General features: G+C 45.6%; 1 protein-coding gene across 2 annotated transcripts in view; it reads left to right on the top strand.

Moving 5' to 3' along the window:
* Positions 1-4,384: 4,384 nt before the first annotated feature.
* The window catches only part of A1CF (APOBEC1 complementation factor), a 28,621-nt gene continuing 14,661 nt past the window's right edge, over positions 4,385-18,344 (top strand). For both annotated transcript variants that reach the window (XM_021537073.3, XM_085583978.1), the window contains exons 1-6: positions 4,385-4,498; positions 10,650-10,793; positions 12,942-13,076; positions 13,286-13,416; positions 14,539-14,777; positions 18,024-18,188. In XM_021537073.3, the coding sequence (XP_021392748.3) occupies positions 10,695-10,793; positions 12,942-13,076; positions 13,286-13,416; positions 14,539-14,777; positions 18,024-18,188 (769 nt within the window). In that variant the 5' untranslated portion in view covers positions 4,385-4,498; positions 10,650-10,694. The remainder of the gene's footprint in view (positions 4,499-10,649; positions 10,794-12,941; positions 13,077-13,285; positions 13,417-14,538; positions 14,778-18,023; positions 18,189-18,344) is intronic.

The raw sequence follows: 18,344 nt of genomic DNA, 5'->3' as shown, positions 1-18,344 counted from the left end.
GGCAGCCCACTGCTGCTGTGATTGTGGAGAAGGAAACAATCATGTTCTACAGCTCCACTCTGCTTCTTGAGAGGCTTTCAAGGAAACATGAGCACAAATCACATCTCCTCTCTTGATTACTTCTCCTCTTCTGAGCAAAATATGTGGCATAGAGGGGAAGACAGGGAAGGAAAGCATCACAGCTGCCCTTCCTGCACAACCTCAAAAAATGGTGCTGAAATTCCAACCTTTCTGGCATCAGAGGGGCTTTCCATGTCCATGTGTGTTGTCATGCTTCCTTCTGTCTTGGTTTGAAAGACAGGTGTCTGCTAAGGAAGGCAGGAGCCTCCCTTGAAATAGAGAATGCAAACACCTCCCAGTTATTATAATTTTGAAGTTTACGGGCTCTTAAGCACATATGGGAATAGGAATAACGGTTCTTTTCTAGAAAAATTAAACATACAAATGCAATAGTACAAAAAGAAACCACTGACAAAGTCAGAATCCAACCTAACACCCTGTGGGTCATTGAATGGTGGCTCAGCCCTCCTGCACTGCCAGCTGTGCTTCTGCTGGAGCAGGATCCTGCACAAGGGGGGAGTTTTCCTCTGGAGCTCCAGGGCTGGGGGAGATGGGCCTGGGCTCCTCTGGGAATGCAGGGGGAAGAAAGCTGCTCCTCTGGGAATGCAGGGGGAAGAAAGCTGCTCCTCTGGGAATGCAGGGGGCAAAGGCTGCTGTGCTGCTCCATGTCTCAGATTATATCCAGGTAGGAATGTTTGGCTCCTCCCCTGGGCAGAGCATCTCCCCATGGGATGATGGAATTTTCTCAGCCATGCAGGGACACTCACTGGCCCATGAACAGAAGATAATTAATAATTAATGACCCATGAACAGCAGATATCTCCTGGAGGGGGATTGGTTGTGGGAGACATAAAGAAAACTGCCCAACCTTTAACCCACAGCCCAAGACACCCTAACGCCTGTGGGTCAATCCACAGCTGGTTTCTACCCCAAAATGGGGTTTTCCATCCCAAACTTCCCCATTTCCATGCCATGGCCACCTGCATTTCATCCCCTCTTGCTGACACATCGTCAGAGTCCCTTTACCTGCGCTCAGGTACCACCTCACATTTCCCCCAGAGAGACTTTTCGTTGCTCTTTTTAGTGCTGGGCCCATGAAGGTGTGTGACACTTGATTTTATTGAGCTGGTTTGCTCCTCCCATTGTCACAATTCCAGGGCAAAAACATTTAATTGATTACTGAATTATTTCAGCTCATTTCTCTGTGCAGTCTGCAGTGCTCAGGGGCACACTGGGGCCTTCACTCTGAAATTCAGTGTCCCAGAGTCCCTTAGGACAGGAGAGGATGGTGTGCTAAAGACAGAAAAATCCCTTTGACAAGAAAAAAATCAATTGTCTTATCTTGTTAGAATCCAAAATATAGAGGATTTTTAGAACTTTGGGTTTGTAAGTTAAAACTTAGGATTAAACACATTATTTGATCTTAAATTTTAGAAAATACTTCTAAACTAAGCATTAGAAATGAGAACGTACATTGCTAGTTTAAAATCAAAGCATGTTAAACTAAATAGAAGAAAGGCTAGAGTTTTACAATACAGTATTGTAAGTTTGTGCATTATAACATAATTAACTAAAAGGGTTTATATTGTAACATGAGTCAATAAGATTAAATATTTAATATTTAATATTTTAAAGATTATATCAAAAATATAAGTATTTTTGTTGATAGTGTTTTATTAGTTAAATTTTTTTTAAGTTTTGTAACTAGAAATCTCTGAATCGTATAATTCATATTCATATAAAATCATATAAGGGGAGCTGAATTTTATATAATTTATATAAGATTAATTGAACTCACCTTTCTTACCTATGTATTTCTTACCTATTTTTAATTTTTAAATTAAAAAATAAATTACATTATCTAAAAAAACTCAGAAGTCTCATCTCTAGCTCATTCCAAATTCTTTCACAAATCCTCACGACATCTGCCCCTCACTCCCAAGCTCTGCCTGGGAAATCAGGAGAAGCAGCAGATCCCAAAGTGTGCTCAGGGAAAGATGCTCGTAACTGCTTGGGAAGGGCTTATTTGGGGTTTTATCTTATTTAAGTATGCTCCAAAACCTGCACTTGAACCCCTAAATGCTGCAGAGAGGTGGATAGCAGAGGGCAGATGGTTCCTAGGGAGCAATCCCGTGTTCGGGCCGGGACATGGGAGCTGCACCCCGGTGAGGAGGGAGGAAGGCTGAGATGCTGCTCTCCTGGATGGACACATCCAGGTGCTGCCACCTCCCCCATCGGGGCCACCTCGTGCTTTCAAAGCTGAGCAAACACAGGGATGGCACTTTTCCAAACCTGAGGCGTCAGCAGCACCTAATTATAAACACTTCATTTAACAGGGCTGCAAATGAAGCCCAGGACTGCATCCGTGTGCTGGGGGTCAGCTCTGGGATGGCAAACCATGCCCCAGCTCTGAGCTCAGAGACAGCCACAGCAGGATGCAGTTCCAGGGATGGATTTTAATCATTTTAATAATTATTTTTTATAATTTTTAATAATTATTCCAGGGACGGGTTTTAATAATCCAGCTGGGATCCTAAACTTGCACATCACATGAGAAAAATGGCTCAGTGGGGAGCACGGTGTTGCTGCTGGTTAGACTCGATGGTCATAAAGGTCTTTTCCAAACTTTATAATTTTATGATTCCATGAAATCACTCTGCTAAAGTACCTTGGTACTCCACTTCATTCCTGTGAGGCTCCAGAAAGATTTTGGAAAGAGCCAAACATTCAATTCAGCTGTTGCATCAGCAGATGTGGCACAAGGACCACTAAATGTTTGTTTGTTTTTGTTGTTTTTTGGTTTTTGTTATGGTTGGAATTAAAGTATTTGAGATGATATTTTGTGTTTAGATTTAGGTGTTTAATATTTTTATTCATATTATAGTTTTACAAGGTGCGAGTTTTCTAGTATTTTATTAATGATGTATTAAATTGCTTACTATTTTTTATAATGTTGTTTAAGGTTAAACTATTTAATTAAGAAATTATACTTGCATAATTTTTATTTTTAACTTAATACTTAATTTTTAATTAAGTATGAATTATGATACTTAATTATTTGGAGTTTGTAATTGGACTTTTTTTAACTAATTAGGTAATATTACTTAAACTTATGGAGAAGAAGGTGAAGAAGAATAATTAGTTATTGTTTTATAATAAGTTATATTATAAATATATTTATTATATTTATTATATATATTATATAAATATAATGTATATATCTAAAACAATATATTTATTGTTTTATAATTAATTATTGTTTTATTTTTTTTTTTTTTTGTTTTATGTATACTGTTATACTGAAAAATTCAAACTTTAAGTTTTTTACTTTGTCATTTTATATACTCTTATTTAAATTACATACTCGTAATCTTAGTGTTATTAATTAATTTTGGAAGCTTTTTCCTATGGCCTCAGGTCAAATATAGTATTGGGATGCTGAGAGGTTGGAAGCCACCCCTTGCAGAGATTTGTGGCTGCTGGATTTACTCACAGCTTTTTCTGGGTGCAAGAAAGCCTCCCCAAAACCTGCACTGACTTTCCTCACTGTGAACCTTTGCTTGGATAACGTTTCTGTAGCAATTTCTGCAGACCAACAGCTTTGCTTAGGCCACCAAGAGGAATTTCTCCACCAAAAGGGATCTCTCACTCCTGCCACCATCCTCCAGCCAACCCAAACCTATAAAGCCCAAGAATGTCATAGGGCCGTGTGGCAAGCACATTTCTCTCCCTCTGAGGAGAAATGAGAGAGAAAACAATTTCTATTTCTGCTCCTTGTTTTTCCTATGTGGAATGTATTTGGAGAATTGTTTACCTGGGGTGATTGCTTGGTTGGATTCTGGTGAGGATTGTTTGAGCCTGGTGGCCAATCCAACACACCTGGGGCTGGACTCTCCTGAGAGAGTCATGAGTTGTGTTAGAGTCAGAGAAAGTAGTGTGTAGTTTTAGTATCCTCCTCTTGTATAGTATATTGATGTATTTTAGCATAGTTATAATAAAGAAATCATTCAGCCTTGTGAACTGAGTCAGACACGGTCATTTCTTCCCGTTGGGTTTGCCTGCATTTACAATAGGGCTGTGTCCCATCTCTGCTGGGAAGAGCTGGGGACGGATCAGGTGGGAAAGGTCTCGGCATGGAGCAAAGTGGTGTGAGCGTGACCCCAGCCCCTAAACTGGGCTCTGCCTGTGGTGCCCTGCATTTATTTAGGAAAAGCTGGGTTGGTGCTGCTGTCTGAGACAGCTATCTGGTCAAAGGCCTGCGGGGAGCTGGCAGATAGGGCAGGTTAACGTTTAACTCATGGGACTGTAAAGCAGCCCGGGGCTGCTGAACCTTTGGAGTTTGATATGATGATTAGGGAATAACCGCAGTGACACGTCGCAAACTCCCCACAAGCCAGGAGACCTCTTTGCCGGGGGGGCCAGCTCCCAAATCGCTCAGGTAGGCAGCTGCTGGGAGCTTTGGGGGTGTGGGAAGGGGTGGCTGTGCAAATGGAGGCTGCTGGTGGGGTTGGCGAGGAGCAGCTCCATCGGGAGCCTCCCTTCCCACCCCACAGCATCAGACTCACACCCCAGAGCTGCTCTGCTCCAGCAGGGCTGGATGGGGGGGACGGGACCCCCTGGCCACCCCCACACAGCCCCACACCACTGGTGTTGAGTTGGGATGAGCAGCGTGGCCACAGAAGGGCTCCTCGGGGCCTCGGTGTGGTTTTTACCTGGCAAAGCCGTGGGAAGAAGGGGTTTTCTGCTTTTCCTCCATGCATGAAAAGCGAGGCCAGACAAGGCGGACGGGGAGGAGGGATTTTCCCTGCCATAATTCGCTCTGGATTTGTTAAAGCGCAACTTTCCGAGGCTTAATCATTAGAGATCTTTCCAGCCGACTTGGTGTCCCTCCTTCTCTTTGCCAGAGATCAGCCTCCCTAGCCAAGGCAATCACTGCTCCTAAAACCCCCTCAGTTTCCCCTAATCCCTTCCATTTAGCTGGGATAGTTTCTGCCCAGCACAGAATGCTCCTCCCAAGCTCTTTCCCTTGCTGGAACAGTAGTTTTGGGTGGGAGCAGGCAGGGAAGGAAGGATGGTTCCAAAGTGGGGATACAAATAAACACTAGAGAAGGATGCTGGGCTCAGCATCACAGAGTGGCTTTTTTGGGGCATTTTGTGTGCATTTGGCAACAGAGCTGCAAAAGCTGTGCCCGAGAGGAAAGGGATTCCAAAAGGAGAAGCTGATGCCCGAGCAAAATGAAATGCTTTCTCCAGGCTCATGTGCTGCAGCACCTCCGTGCTGCTCTGAATTTGCCCTGTTTTCCTGCAAATGTCTGCAAGTTCCCACTTTGTGTGGAGCCACCAGAGCTGGAGAACAACCCCCACCCTGGGAAGCCAAGGGATGAAAGCCTCGTGCGGCGTTGCTCAATCGGACTCCGTCCCTCGGTGTCACCCCAGCGAGGAGCTGGGGCAGCTCACAAGACTTCCCCTTTTGGGGAAGAAAATGAAAAATTCTTGGTGTTTATGGATGTACGGAAAGAAATATATATGACTTGGAGCCTGGAGAGAGGGGGGAAAAAAACCCAAAACATTGATAACCTAGAGGAAAAGTTTCTCTAGTGACCTATTTGGGTTATTAGGGCAAAGGGTGAATATCATTATCAGTCTCTCCAAAGGTTGTTATTCTTCAGGAGGAGCAGTTGCACTGAGGGGATACCAAACAAAATGACCTTAATTAGATGTGTCCAAGTGGCTCAGCACAGTCAGGTCTGATCCTGTGGGATAAACATGGGTTTGTTATCTCCTTCATGGAACCTGGAGCCAGCTTCCCCAAAAAGCCTGCACAGGGGCAGGCTCTGCCCCCCCCCACACCACCTCAGCAAAAATCCCAGCATGGGAGACATCCCTTGGCTGAGGAGACTCCTCCTTTTCCAAATAACCCAGAAGTGAAACAAAATTTTCCACAATGTTTGGGGTAAAAGCTTTTGGATTCATCTTGCTCCTGGAGGGATGGAGCAAAGCCAGAGGATGTGCTGTAGTAGGTGTGAGGGAGCCACATGTAGTAGTCATGGAGAGGCAGTGCCATAATAGGTTTGTTTCTTGTTGATGTGGGCTTGCAAGGTATAAAGGGACCTTTTCTTGCCTTGGCACATGAGAATTTCAGCAGAAACCTAAAATAAACAACAGTGGAGAGAGGAAAATCAGAGCCAGTGATACTCTGATAGAATGTAAAAGCAGAACCTTCCTTTTCTTGATGCTGTGACCATGATAAATTGGTGCTATTGTCAAAATTTCATCACAAATGAGGATGAAATAGGAAATATGGACTTCCAAAGTTGTTAATTTCAATTTAAACTTCTGAACAAAATGCAACTTCCCCTTCTCCATTTTTTTTTCCTTTTCTTTTTCACGTGGTGGCCCTTGTGAATGATAATCCATTTTAAGGGCAAATCCCCAAAACTGGTTGAATTCCAGAACTATTATTTCTATTAAGTGTGGCTGGGTTGATTCTTTTTTAAAGTAGAGCTGAAAGCACTGCCTGAATTTGCTGCAGTCATTCACATTTTCCATCAGGAGCCACAGAAGGGGGGTTTCCTCTGTGAGGGTGGATTTGCTAATTGATTCCTGGCTCAGGGAACAAAGAAGGAGAGAAAGTAATCATGTTTCCTTTGGGTGACAGGAATTCTCCTCCCTTAAAGTAAAAAAAATATGCCAGCACACTGGCACTGCTGCAAGGACTGGGGCTGGTGCCTGCAATAAGGGGAAAGGGCTGGAATTCCACAAGTTTCAGAAATAAAACATCCCCCTGTGACTTGTATCCTGGAAGTTGTGTGGATGCACTGATGGACACATGGATGTGGCACTGGGGATGTCATTTGGTGGTGGGTTAATGGTTGGACTCGATGATCTCAGAGGGCTTTTCCAACTTAAAAGATTCTGTGATTCCACGAGATGAACCCTTGGGTGGCAGAGGTGGAAAAGTGCCCTGTCCAAAAAAGAGTTGAGATGTCCTTGGCTCAAGGGAGGCAGGAAGGAAGGAGGGAGAGAAGAAGTGCTTGGAAAACTGCAGGGTGGAAAGCCTGTTTTCCTGAGCTTGGGATTTGCTGGGTTGGGATTTATACCTCAAAGAAAAGAGGGGTTTGCTGTTTCCGTCCAGGAGAAGCTCCACTAATGGGGGAAAGCTCTCTAGCTTATCAATTAGCTGTGAATGATCAATTAGCTGTGAATGTTGGGCTGGTAATTAGTAGGTGTGAGTTGGATGCTCCGAGTGGGGCCACCAAGCCATACCCGGGTTGTCCACAGGTGTGGTCAGCCCTGAGAGTGCAGTCCAGTGTTGGATCGGGAGTGGGGGATGCAGGTTCCTTTGGGATCGGGAGTGGGAGATGCAGGTTCCTTTGGGATCGGGAGTGGGGGATGCAGGTTCCTTTGGGATCGGGAGTGGGAGATGCAGGTTCCTTTGGGATCGGGAGTGGGGGATGCAGGTTCCTTTGGGATCGGGAGTGGGAGATGCAGGTTCCTTTGGGATCGGGAGTGGGGGATGCAGGTTCCTTTGGGATCGGGAGTGGGGGATGCAGGTTCCTTTGGGATCGGGAGTGGGAGATGCAGGTTCCTTTGGGATCGGGAGTGGGGGATGCAGGTTCCTTTGGGATCGGGAGTGGGGGATGCAGGTTCCTTTGGGATCGGGAGTGGGGGATGCAGGTTCCTTTGGGATCGGGAGTGGGGGATGCAGGTTCCTTTGGGATCGGGAGTGGGGGATGCAGGTTCCTTTGGGATCAGGAGTGGGCACTTGCAGGGGCCGGTGCTACCCTGGCGTGGGGCTCTCCAGCTGGACCCCCTCCAGCAGGACCAGCTCCAGGTGAGTTAGGGCATCCCTGAGGATGGGCATCCTGCCCCTTCCATGGGTCACGGTTGTTTCCATGGGTCAGGCTGGGTTTTTCTCCAAAGGCAGCGATGTGTGGAAGCACCAGGCGCAGATTAAAGCCAGAGCTTTGTTAGGAACCCCCCAGAGCCCGGGTTTTGCAGCAGGCTGTGGTTAACACTTCATTGCAACCTTGAATGCTCCGGCTCCCTAATTCCAAGTGGATTGCTTCAGCATATCCTGGAGTGCACCAGTGTCTAGACATGCTGGTCTAGAGCTGGAATCCTTGCAGGGTGCCTTACGAGAAGAGCCCAGAAGAGCTCAGCTGTCTTATCTAATAAGGCAGAAGACAGAGAGGGATATTGCTGCTGCTGGAAAGGCATCAGCCAGGGAGATGCTCTGTTCCCATCCATCCGGCAGCCCCGAGGCTGGTGCTCACTGCTCAGCGTGAAATCATCCCCAGGAGGGAGAGAGACCTTCCTGGAAATCCCTCCTCCCTGCAGGAGAGGATGCGTGCCCTTAAAGGATCCAGTGCAAGAGCATCCCAAGCAGCAGCCCTGCAGGCATCCAGCCCGGCAGCGCTCAAGTGCAACTTTCAGGGCTAAGAGAGACCCACCGAGAGCTGCAATTTGATCCCTCAATTCCCTGATGAAGCCAGGATGCTCCAAAAGCAGAATGTAACGGGCCAGTGCAACAGCTATCCCCTATAGGGTGGATATGGGGTGTCTCTGCCCAGGCAGGGGAGGATGCAACCAGCTGGTTTTTCTGGGGTTTGTTTCTTTTTTCTTTTTTTTTTTTTTTTTAACGCTCACTTTCTCTTTCTGCAGCAGCCTGGGAAAGGCTCCAAGTGGTTTTTGCACAGCAGTGTGCTAATCCTGCCCCGTGCCTGCTGAACGCCAGCTCGGGAGGAGGCAGCAGGCACAGACACCACACACATCAGCAGGGTTTTGTTGCTGCCCTCAGAAGGGCAAAACAAGCCAGTAACTGGGCTCCAGCTGCTGCAGAAAACATTCATTTGGGAATTAGAGACGAGAGAAAGCTGTTGCATTGGATAAGCCATGTCCCAGTCTCTACACGTTGGTAGTAATTAAAACACTGGAAAACCTGGGAGCACAGGAAAAAATAAAATAAAATCAGAAGAGCCTCACCAACCTCTGCATTAAATAGCTCCAAAATCTGGCATTACTGAGGTGCCTCTATGTGCAAGTGTTTGAGTCACAGGCTCTGGATCTCAGTGTGGCAGAGCCCAAGTGACAGGAGACTGAGATCCTCCAAATTCCTGGGCTTGTGCCCCATTTTTGGTGCTGGGAATAATCCATTTTAAATTGAATGCAGCTGTTGTCTTCCAGGGTACAAAGGCATAGGAACACAGGGCAGGTATTGGCCATAACCAAAGAGGGCTACCTCAAACATTGGCTCCTCCCTCAGGGAACAGCAAAAGCAGCTGATAAAAAAGAAGTTGGTGTTAAAAGCTGAGCGGAAAAGACTTTTCCTGTCATTTCTGCAGAATCATGACAGGCTCAGGAAATCAGCTGTAACCAGATAGATTGCACTTCTTTACTTGCATTTCTTTACATGCAGTGCTCACCTTATGTGCACCAAGGAACTGCTGTGCAGGGGGATTGTTTAGGGTCTCCTCCCAAAGATTTGGCAGTGGCTGGGGGATTGTTTAGGGTCTCCTCCTGAAAATCTGGCAGTAGCTCAGGGTGCAGGCACAGCAAACCTTCCTTCCACCTTCCCACTGCTCTGGATTTCCCTTCTGCCCAGCATCCCCACCTGGGTGCCTCATCCCCCTCACCCCCAGCCCACCCCTCCCATCCCCTTTTGGCCCTCCAGGCAAGCCTGGCAGGCACCACCTTTCCTTGCCTCCACCTTTCTACGATAAAATGCAATTTTAGACAATAACAACCATGCTGGATGACACAATTTAGCATTTTCCTGCATGGAGTCCTTGGTCCCACTGGCTTCCAAGTCTGGCTGCAAGGACCTGAGGAGGGAACTGGGTTTGCTCTGCCTGCTGTTCAGCATCAGCCTGAGGCTTCAAGCTCAGCCTTGCACCTACAGACCCCGTTTTTATGCCTGGAGCACATAAATGGATTTTGGAAAAGCTCAAAGCTTAGCATTCAGGAAAAACATGGAATCACCAGTAGTGAATCCATGTTTTAAATGTCCTTTTCCCAGGGTGCAGCCCAAGTCACATTCAGATTTCAGTTTTATGATGTTTTCAGCCCAAACCCAACCGAAACCAAAAGGTCTTGAATCACCACGACCTAAAACTGCAGCTCTGAATCAAAATGTCTGAACCCAAGGTTGCTCCAGCCCTGAGATGAGCTAAGATCTGAAGTTCTCACGTGTTCTTTATTTTCCAAAATAAGAATAGGCCAAATCTGGGTCTAGGCCCTGTTTCTCACAGAGTGCTGGACATGGCTGGTACAAGGTTGCCTGAAGGACTCATTGCTGTGTACTCAGGGCAGGATTAGGCACTTAAATATTTTTTCCTCCTGAGACACCACCAAAAGGCTACAAATTCCCTCTGCATCTCCCCAGGATCTGACTGTGGGTTTAAATGCTATTTATTTCCATTCATCAAGGGGGACATGTCTGCTTTTTCCATGGTCTCTGCTGTTCTGTTTTGGTTTTACCTCTGAAATAAATGATTTAGGAAGAGCGACCCCGTCAACTTTCTCAGGAGGGTGAACTTTCTCCTCCCAGCTGTATTAATTGATTTAATTTATCTTAAATTTGATTGCAGTGAGCACCCCTAATTAACCTGATTTTTTGCTGATAATCACTCCCAATGGAATCAAATCACAAATCCGGGGATGGATTGACCGGCACACAGAAAGAAGCCGCCCTCCGTGCGTTAATTCAGCGAACGGGATATAATTTGATCCAGGTAGGAATTCACAGTCCCATCCCTTTGTGCTTCATCCTGAAGCTTCACTGGGGGCGTGAGCAGCCAATCCATGCTCCTGAATCACTCCTTGCTTGTTCTTTTTCGTTCTGTTTTTCTCTTACATCCGTGCTGATCATCACTGCGTTGTTTTTCACGAAGCAGGATGTTATTCCTCAAGGAATTCCTTGCTTGATGGGAAATTAGAATAAAGGTGGGAATAGGACAACCCTGAGCACTGCTAAATGTTGGGAAAAGTCGGGATAGGTGTCTCAAAACCAAAGAAAACCCACAGAGCAAAGTTTCAGAAGAGGGATGAGGTGGGAAGTCCAGCACATCACCTCTGGTGCAGATCCTTGCACAGGTGCATGGGAGGCAGGTGCCTCACCTGCTCCAAGGTTTGTTCCCAGTTTAGGCTCCAAGGTCTCCAAGATCCAAACCTCCCATGGTTAGGGCAGGTGATGCCTGAGCATGACTTTCAAACCCACCTGAGCAAGCCTTTCTTGGCTACCATGACCAAAACAGGCTCAGCCTTGGAAAGCACTGGGCATTGCCATCACCGGCTTTGCATCCTGGAAGAAGGAACTGGGAACACTGGATTTTAGGCAGGTAGAGGCCATGGACTTTGCCTTGTTTTGCATGGCACTAGAGGGCACAACAGCCCCAAGGACAGGCTGAGATTCCTGGGGAAAAGCACATTTCAGGAGCAGGCCAGCAGCTGTGTTTGGTGCCCTTTCTGCTGTACCTGACCCATAAGATAAGGGACGTCTGTATATCTTAGATTTTCTGTAGCTTTCTCAGAATCAGAGGGGTTGGGAGGGTCCTTAAAGCCCATCTCATTCCTGCCCCATGCCATGGGCAGGGACACTTTCCACTGGCCTGGGTTAATCCAAGCCCTATCCAACCTGGCCTTGGAATTATCCTGGTTTTCCCTACTGTCAGTCTGCAAAGCTCACTCCTAAAGCACAGATTTCAGCTCCCAATCCCCCACACACTTCCACATCTTCTTCCTCTTCTCTCTCCTTTCCTTTTCCATTCCAACCTTGCTATTTTATCTTTTTCCTCCCATCTCCTAATTTCCCTGTTCCTTAGGGATTTTTCTCCCAGCCTGTCTGTGGATACAGCCAAACATCTTCCTCAGTGCACACTTGGACAAGTGGCTGATGCCCACTTTCCCTCCAGGCACCTTGTCAAAAAGGGTTTAGTGAGGTGCTGCCTTCCAGCCACAAACAAAGCTACTTCAAATTGAGGGAAAGGTTTATTTCTTTCTGTGCCCCCTCACACACCAGCTCAGACATAAAATCAAATGTCCTCAGCACTCCATCACTGCTGAGAATATTGGAAAAACAGGAATGTGAGTGGATAATTCAAGGCATGTTCTAGACTTGAGAAAACTAAAAGGGTTTGTGGTATATTCTGTTTTTCTTGTAAGGATCTCTGTTTGTTTATGTTCCTCTTAAATCAGCTGCACAAGGCATTCCCTTTCCTGGAATAATCCCAGAATGGGAAGTGACTAAATAAATGGTCATGGATCCAAAAATGGACAAATTCCTGAAGCCCCAGCTCCTCTGAGAGTAGGGAAGCACTGTAGGGGGAGGAAAGGAAAGGAAAGGAAAGGAAAGGGAAAGGAAAGGAAAGGAAAGGAAAGGAAAGGAAAGGAAAGGAAAGGAAAGGAAAGGAAAGGAAAGGAAAGGAAAGGAAAGGAAAGGAAAGGAAAGGAAAGGAAAGGAAAGGAAAGGAAAGGAAAGGAAAGGAAAGGAAAGGAAAGGAAAGGAAAGGAAAGGAAAGGAAAGGAAAGGAAAGGAAAGGAAAGGAAAGGAAAGGGTGGGCAGGTGTCATCCTCAGACTGGATGAAAATCAAGACAGGTTATACATTTTGCAAGTTCTCCATTTCCCAGCCCACACGTAGCACACAGCCCACAGAGATTCCCCTGCCAGAGCCAGGAGGATTTCCATTTTCCAGGGAGGTACCTGACTGTCTGCACTTGGACTTCTGCTTTGGCAGTGGGACATTGCCTTATCCCTGCTGAATGCACAAGGAGCTGAAGGGAAGCAGGGTGTCTGCAGAAGGGTCATTCCAGAGACAGGGCTGGTTTGATCCATGCCTAAAAGTCAATAGCTGAACCTTTCTTTTCTTTTCCTCCACGGCAGGAAAACGGGCAGAGGAAATATGGGGGACCACCACCGGGCTGGGATGGCCCTCCACCAGAGAGAGGCTGTGAGATCTTCATTGGGAAACTGCCCCGAGACCTCTTTGAGGATGAACTTATCCCCCTCTGTGAAAAGGTGAGGCTTGCTGGCAGCTGATCGGTCCCTGATGGTCAGAGCTGGATTTCAGGGCTGAACTGAGCTGATTCCAAAGCCAGGCTGGGCAGGACTTGGAGCAGTCTGGTCAGTGGAAGGTGTCCCTGCCCATGGAACTGGAACTGGATGGGCTTTAAAATTCCAGTCTTTAACCACTCCCACCTTGCTGACAGATCTCTCTCACTTGGCAGATTGGCAAAATCTATGAGATGAGGATGATGATGGACTTCAATGGCAACAACAGGGGCTACGCCTTTGTGACCTTCTCCAATAAACAGGAGGCCAAGAATGCAATAAAGACACTCAATAATTATGAAATCAGGTAAGCGGGGCCAAAACACCTTCAAAGCAACTTTAAATCATATGTATCGGTCTATTTTGGCATGGAGAGGATATTTTTCCTGGCAGTCCAAAGCAAGATTATTTAGATCCCTGTGTTTTGAGGGGAAATCTCCTCCTGCCTCCCTGTGCAGTCACTGCTCATTAAAACCAACATCTTTCACGGGAAATTTTTTCTCCACAATAAAAACAACAACAACAACAACAAAATCTATCAGAACATTGGGAAAAAAATGTTCTGCTTTGAATCAAATTAACTTTCCCCTAACCAGAACTGTTTATTATGTCCCCCTCAGGTTGTTTGTTGTTGATTTATTCTATTCACAGTCTCCCTCGTGACAGATTGTGCAGATATGTTCTGGTAGACGGAGCAATAGCAAAAAATGGTGAAATAGGATGGAAACCAATTGGCAAAATAGTGACATTTCCTAATAGAAAGAAACAGAAAAATGCCTCATGTTTGAGGGAACAAACATGAGGAAATCAACAACAGATGGGCCCATTAATACGTGTTGGTTGGACTTCAACCACACTGAATGTTTTTTGCCAGTTCAAAGTGGGATGAGTTGATGCCTTTGCTTTTGGGTTAAACCATTTTGGCAGTTGTATGGCTTTTTTAATAAAAAAAGTGATGGGTTGTGAACTGCTTTGAGCAGGTCAAGGCACATGGAGGTCTTGGAGATGTCCTTTGTAGCAGAGTTTGGAAGGTCTTAGGTCTCAGGCTTCATCCACCTCCTCCACTTCCTTCCGTGGTTCCAAGGACTCCTCTAAAGACATTTTGCACTTCTCCAGGCCTATAAGAGATACTTTGACCCCAAAAAGGTGAATTACGGAAATTTTTATTTTGGGATCTGCACAAAAGTTGGCATCAGTGAGTCCTCAAATGGTGCCACTCCATGACAAGGGATTTTCTTTCCCCAAAACCTCAGTCATGAGGTGAGTGAGAAGCCACAAGCCACTGGTGACAATACATAGACCTGGGCTGGGGCTGCTGAAATATCCCAAAGAAGAGCTGACCTTGTGTTTTGGGACAGAAGAGGGGCTTTGCTTTAACCTTCCCCTCTCTTGGCTCCTGGCTCCTGACGAAGCAGCTCCGTTGTTCCAGGAACGGGAGGCTCCTGGGCGTGTGTGCCAGCGTGGACAACTGCCGCCTGTTCGTGGGGGGCATCCCCAAAACCAAGAAGAGGGAGGAAATCCTGGCAGAGATGAAGAAGGTCACGGATGGCGTGGTGGACGTCATCGTCTACCCCAGCGCAGCCGATAAAACCAAAAACAGGGGCTTTGCCTTCGTGGAGTACGAGAGCCACCGGGCAGCAGCCATGGCCAGGAGGAAGCTGCTCCCAGGTCAGCAGGGGTGGGGAGCTGTGGCATCACCTCAGGGGTGTGGTGACAACATCTCTGGGGGACCCGGGAATCCAAGGAAGTGGAGGTGGCTGGGTTTTCTGCCCTCAGAGAGAAGTTTTCTGCTAGAGACGCTTAGAGCAGGAGTTCCCCCAGAATATGTGGGAGTCACTGCAGCTCCTGCTGCAGCACGGTGCTGATGGTCCATGGTCATCCTTCTGGAGCTTGGGTTTTTTTGGAAATCCAGCCAGGTGGATTTAGCACTCTGTGTATCCATGCGGCTCAGCTCTGGGATGTGCTTGCTCCCGTGCTTGTCTTTTTAGAGATTCACTTATGGTCTGTCAGAGACTCTTATTTTTCCAGTTTTTACAGAGACAGGGTAACTGAGAGGCATTTTAAAAGATTTGATTCCATTATTAATCTTGACAAAAAGTGAGAATAGGAAATATAAAACTTAACACCATTCCATCAGAAACTAACCTATTTCCTAGTTGCAATACCTTATAAATATGTTTCAACCTATTAACTGTTCCACCATACTTCTAACACTAATCACCTATATTTTTACCTCAAATAGTCTTAGTACAGTACATCTTTCACAGTTATAATTCTCTAGAATATCTAGTCTTTTTACATATTTTAAAACTTTTTTCTAGTTCAATCTCTCAACAATATCATCTCTATTCCATGACCTTCCTAAGTCAACACACCTTATCTCAGTATTTGAATACAGATGTACAAAACTGTTTAACCTTTCTACCAAGTTTTAAAAATTCTTTACAAATCCATTCCTCACAAAGGAAGAATCACTCAGGAAAGCATCTGAGAGCAGATTCAGTCTGGAGCATAGACTGAAAATGGATATTTTGGCAAAAAAACTTGGAATGAGGAATTGCTTTAGAGTACATCTATGAAATTCAGCACTGGGAGAGACCATTGTGAAGGAGAGAGAGGTTTAGGAGGCATTAGGTGAAGAAGTCACTTAACATCAAGTGCATTTGCAGGGATTTCACCAATTCTCTCTTGCTTTCTTATGCTTCTGTACTGCTTTGTTGAACACACTGGCTGGTGAAAGCATCCAACAGACCTAGGGGTTTGAGATTCGTTCTCTCATCTGTTTTATATATTAAAGACCCTTTTTTTAAATTATTATTGTGTAAAACATGAGCATGATTTTGAGCACTGAATTTTCTTTTCTGCTGGGAGACGTCACACTGACAATTTTTCCTTTTATTCTGCATTTTCTTCTCCAGTTTAAGCATATTCCTGATGGTAGGAGCACATTCTGTGCTCCAGCATTATTTTCCCATGCTTGTTATGTGTCAAAGGAAGGCAGGGGCAGGCAGAGCACTTGAAATCCTGAGCAAAGACAGCGAGACAGATGGAGAGAACTTAGAGTCCTGAGCAGACATGTGCAATGCATGAGGGGTTTCCAGTTTAGGGACATCTCAGTAAACAATTTAGGGAATTCCAAAGGCCTGAGCAGGAGCCAGAGTCTTCTGAAGCCTCAAGCATAAGGCAGGAACTGGAAAAAAAATTTCAAGCCAGAACTGAATGTGTCTCCAGCAGATGTGAGATTGAATATCTTTATCAGATGCTTCCTTTAAACTGAATCTCATTGCTTTTTTGAAGGAGATCTGTAGAGAAAGTGCTCAAAAAAATGAAAATTTTCATTAAAAGATTTAAATTTTCTCCTCTCTCTGGCTAAACAAGAGGGTGGAGATAGACTGATTTTCAGCAAGAGGCACCAAGCTTAGCTCCTTGCTGCAAGTCAACCAGTTCATTATTTCCACCCGTGAAGTGAAAACAGAAATTCCGAAAGGGGCACCAAACAGCCTCACTCCACAAGTCCCAGCTCATTCCCAAGGGATTCCAAGGGAACAGCACCTTCCCATTTAGTTTGATTATTTACACTTCCAATAAACCTCCAAATTCTATCCTCACCCTCTCACTTTGGAGCTCCCACTCCTTCTTAAATGGGTTGTCCAAGCAGAGATGCCTTTTTAGAGTGTTTTGCAGGATTTTCTTTATCTCCTCAGCTGCCAATGTGTGGTTTGGGTCACTCAAAGAATCACCAGCAAGAGCAGGTTTAATATAAATTTGTGAAGGCACGACAGGGTTTGGTGGCAAAGGTCACTCTATTACTTACTATACAGATAAAGCAGACAAAGAAATATCAGACTACAGCAATTAGAAATATCAGATAAAGCAATCATATTACTCTGATTACATCAGATTAGAATGATTCATGTGGAGACCAGAGAGGCAAAAAGGTGAGGAGGGAAAAAGTGAAGGATTTCAAGGGTTGAGTCCCAACAGAATAAATCCTGTTGCCAATCTAAGCCTCAGACTGGCTCAACAAGTTAGGTCTAAATAGTTTATTATTCAGAACAATATCTAATCAACACTAGCAGTTCTCAATATGTAGACCAATTTAACACCTCTAAACCGATTCAATTTTCTGTAAGCACAACAGAACCATAAATCCAAATTAACCAAAATTTAATGGCAAATCTAAAATGGCAACCGTGGCAATACACATGCATACAGACAGAAAGAAATATGGACTTCTGAAAATTCCCCTGGAGTTCAGTGGAAGTCTCACATTGGAACCTTTGAATCCAGAGCTGAACCTCAGGGAGTGAGGACACCAACCCAACTGCATCATCAGTATTCAGCATTGTGATTTATTTGCTTTTTCCCTTCCTTTCCCCTCAGCAGCCAGTCCAGAGTACACAGAGCCCCTGGGTTTATCCTCCACACCTACACCCTGTTTTATGCATCAGGACTTTTTGTGTCCCCCCTTTCTTCTGCTGTGTCCTTCTTTTCTTCTGGTACAGCTTCACCCAAACGAATTCAAACACACACAGAAACATCCTTGCTTTTGGTGTTTCATTCCATCCCGCTGGGACTTCAGGATTCCTCTTCTGGTATCGAGGGAATGAAGCTTTGCTGGCCAAAAGGGAATTTTATAAGTGCATTAAAATATTTTCCTTTAGGGAGCACTCCAGGAAATGCAGGCTTAAAGTGAATTATTCCATATTTTCACTTCTTTCAGTTCTGGAGGCTCCAAAGGTATTTGCAGGAGGCCATTCTGAGTTTGACCATCTGCCTTTGGAAAGGCAGAGCTAGGAAGGCTTTTTTTGGGGTGTGTTTGTAGAATTTGGCCTGTTTTGCTGTGAAATGGAGCGTGAGCAGGAGAGAGAGGAAGCAAAGCCCCCAGCACTGACCATGCCTGTTCCCTTAAAGGAAGGATCCAGCTGTGGGGACACCCCATTGCTGTGGACTGGGCAGAGCCAGAGGTGGAGGTGGATGAGGACACCATGTCCTCGGTGAAGATCCTCTACGTGAGGAACCTCATGCTCTCAACCACTGAGGAGACCATAGAGAAGGAGTTCAACAGCATCAAACCAGGTAGGAGCCCGCTGGTGCTGTGCCTCCTAAACAAGTGCTGCAAATGGAAATGTTTCTGCCTGCCTAAAATGCCACAAGAGATAAAAATAGCTGTTTTTTTCCTGCTGCGAAGTGTTCATCTGAAATGCCACAAAAATTGCCATGGGGCTGAAGGCT

Source organism: Lonchura striata, chromosome 6 (genome assembly GCF_050655825.1).
Source record: "Lonchura striata isolate lonStrDom1 chromosome 6, ASM5065582v1, whole genome shotgun sequence".
NCBI classification, from domain to species: Eukaryota; Metazoa; Chordata; class Aves; order Passeriformes; family Estrildidae; genus Lonchura; species Lonchura striata.
This window is presented reverse-complemented; position numbering and strand designations above follow the sequence as displayed.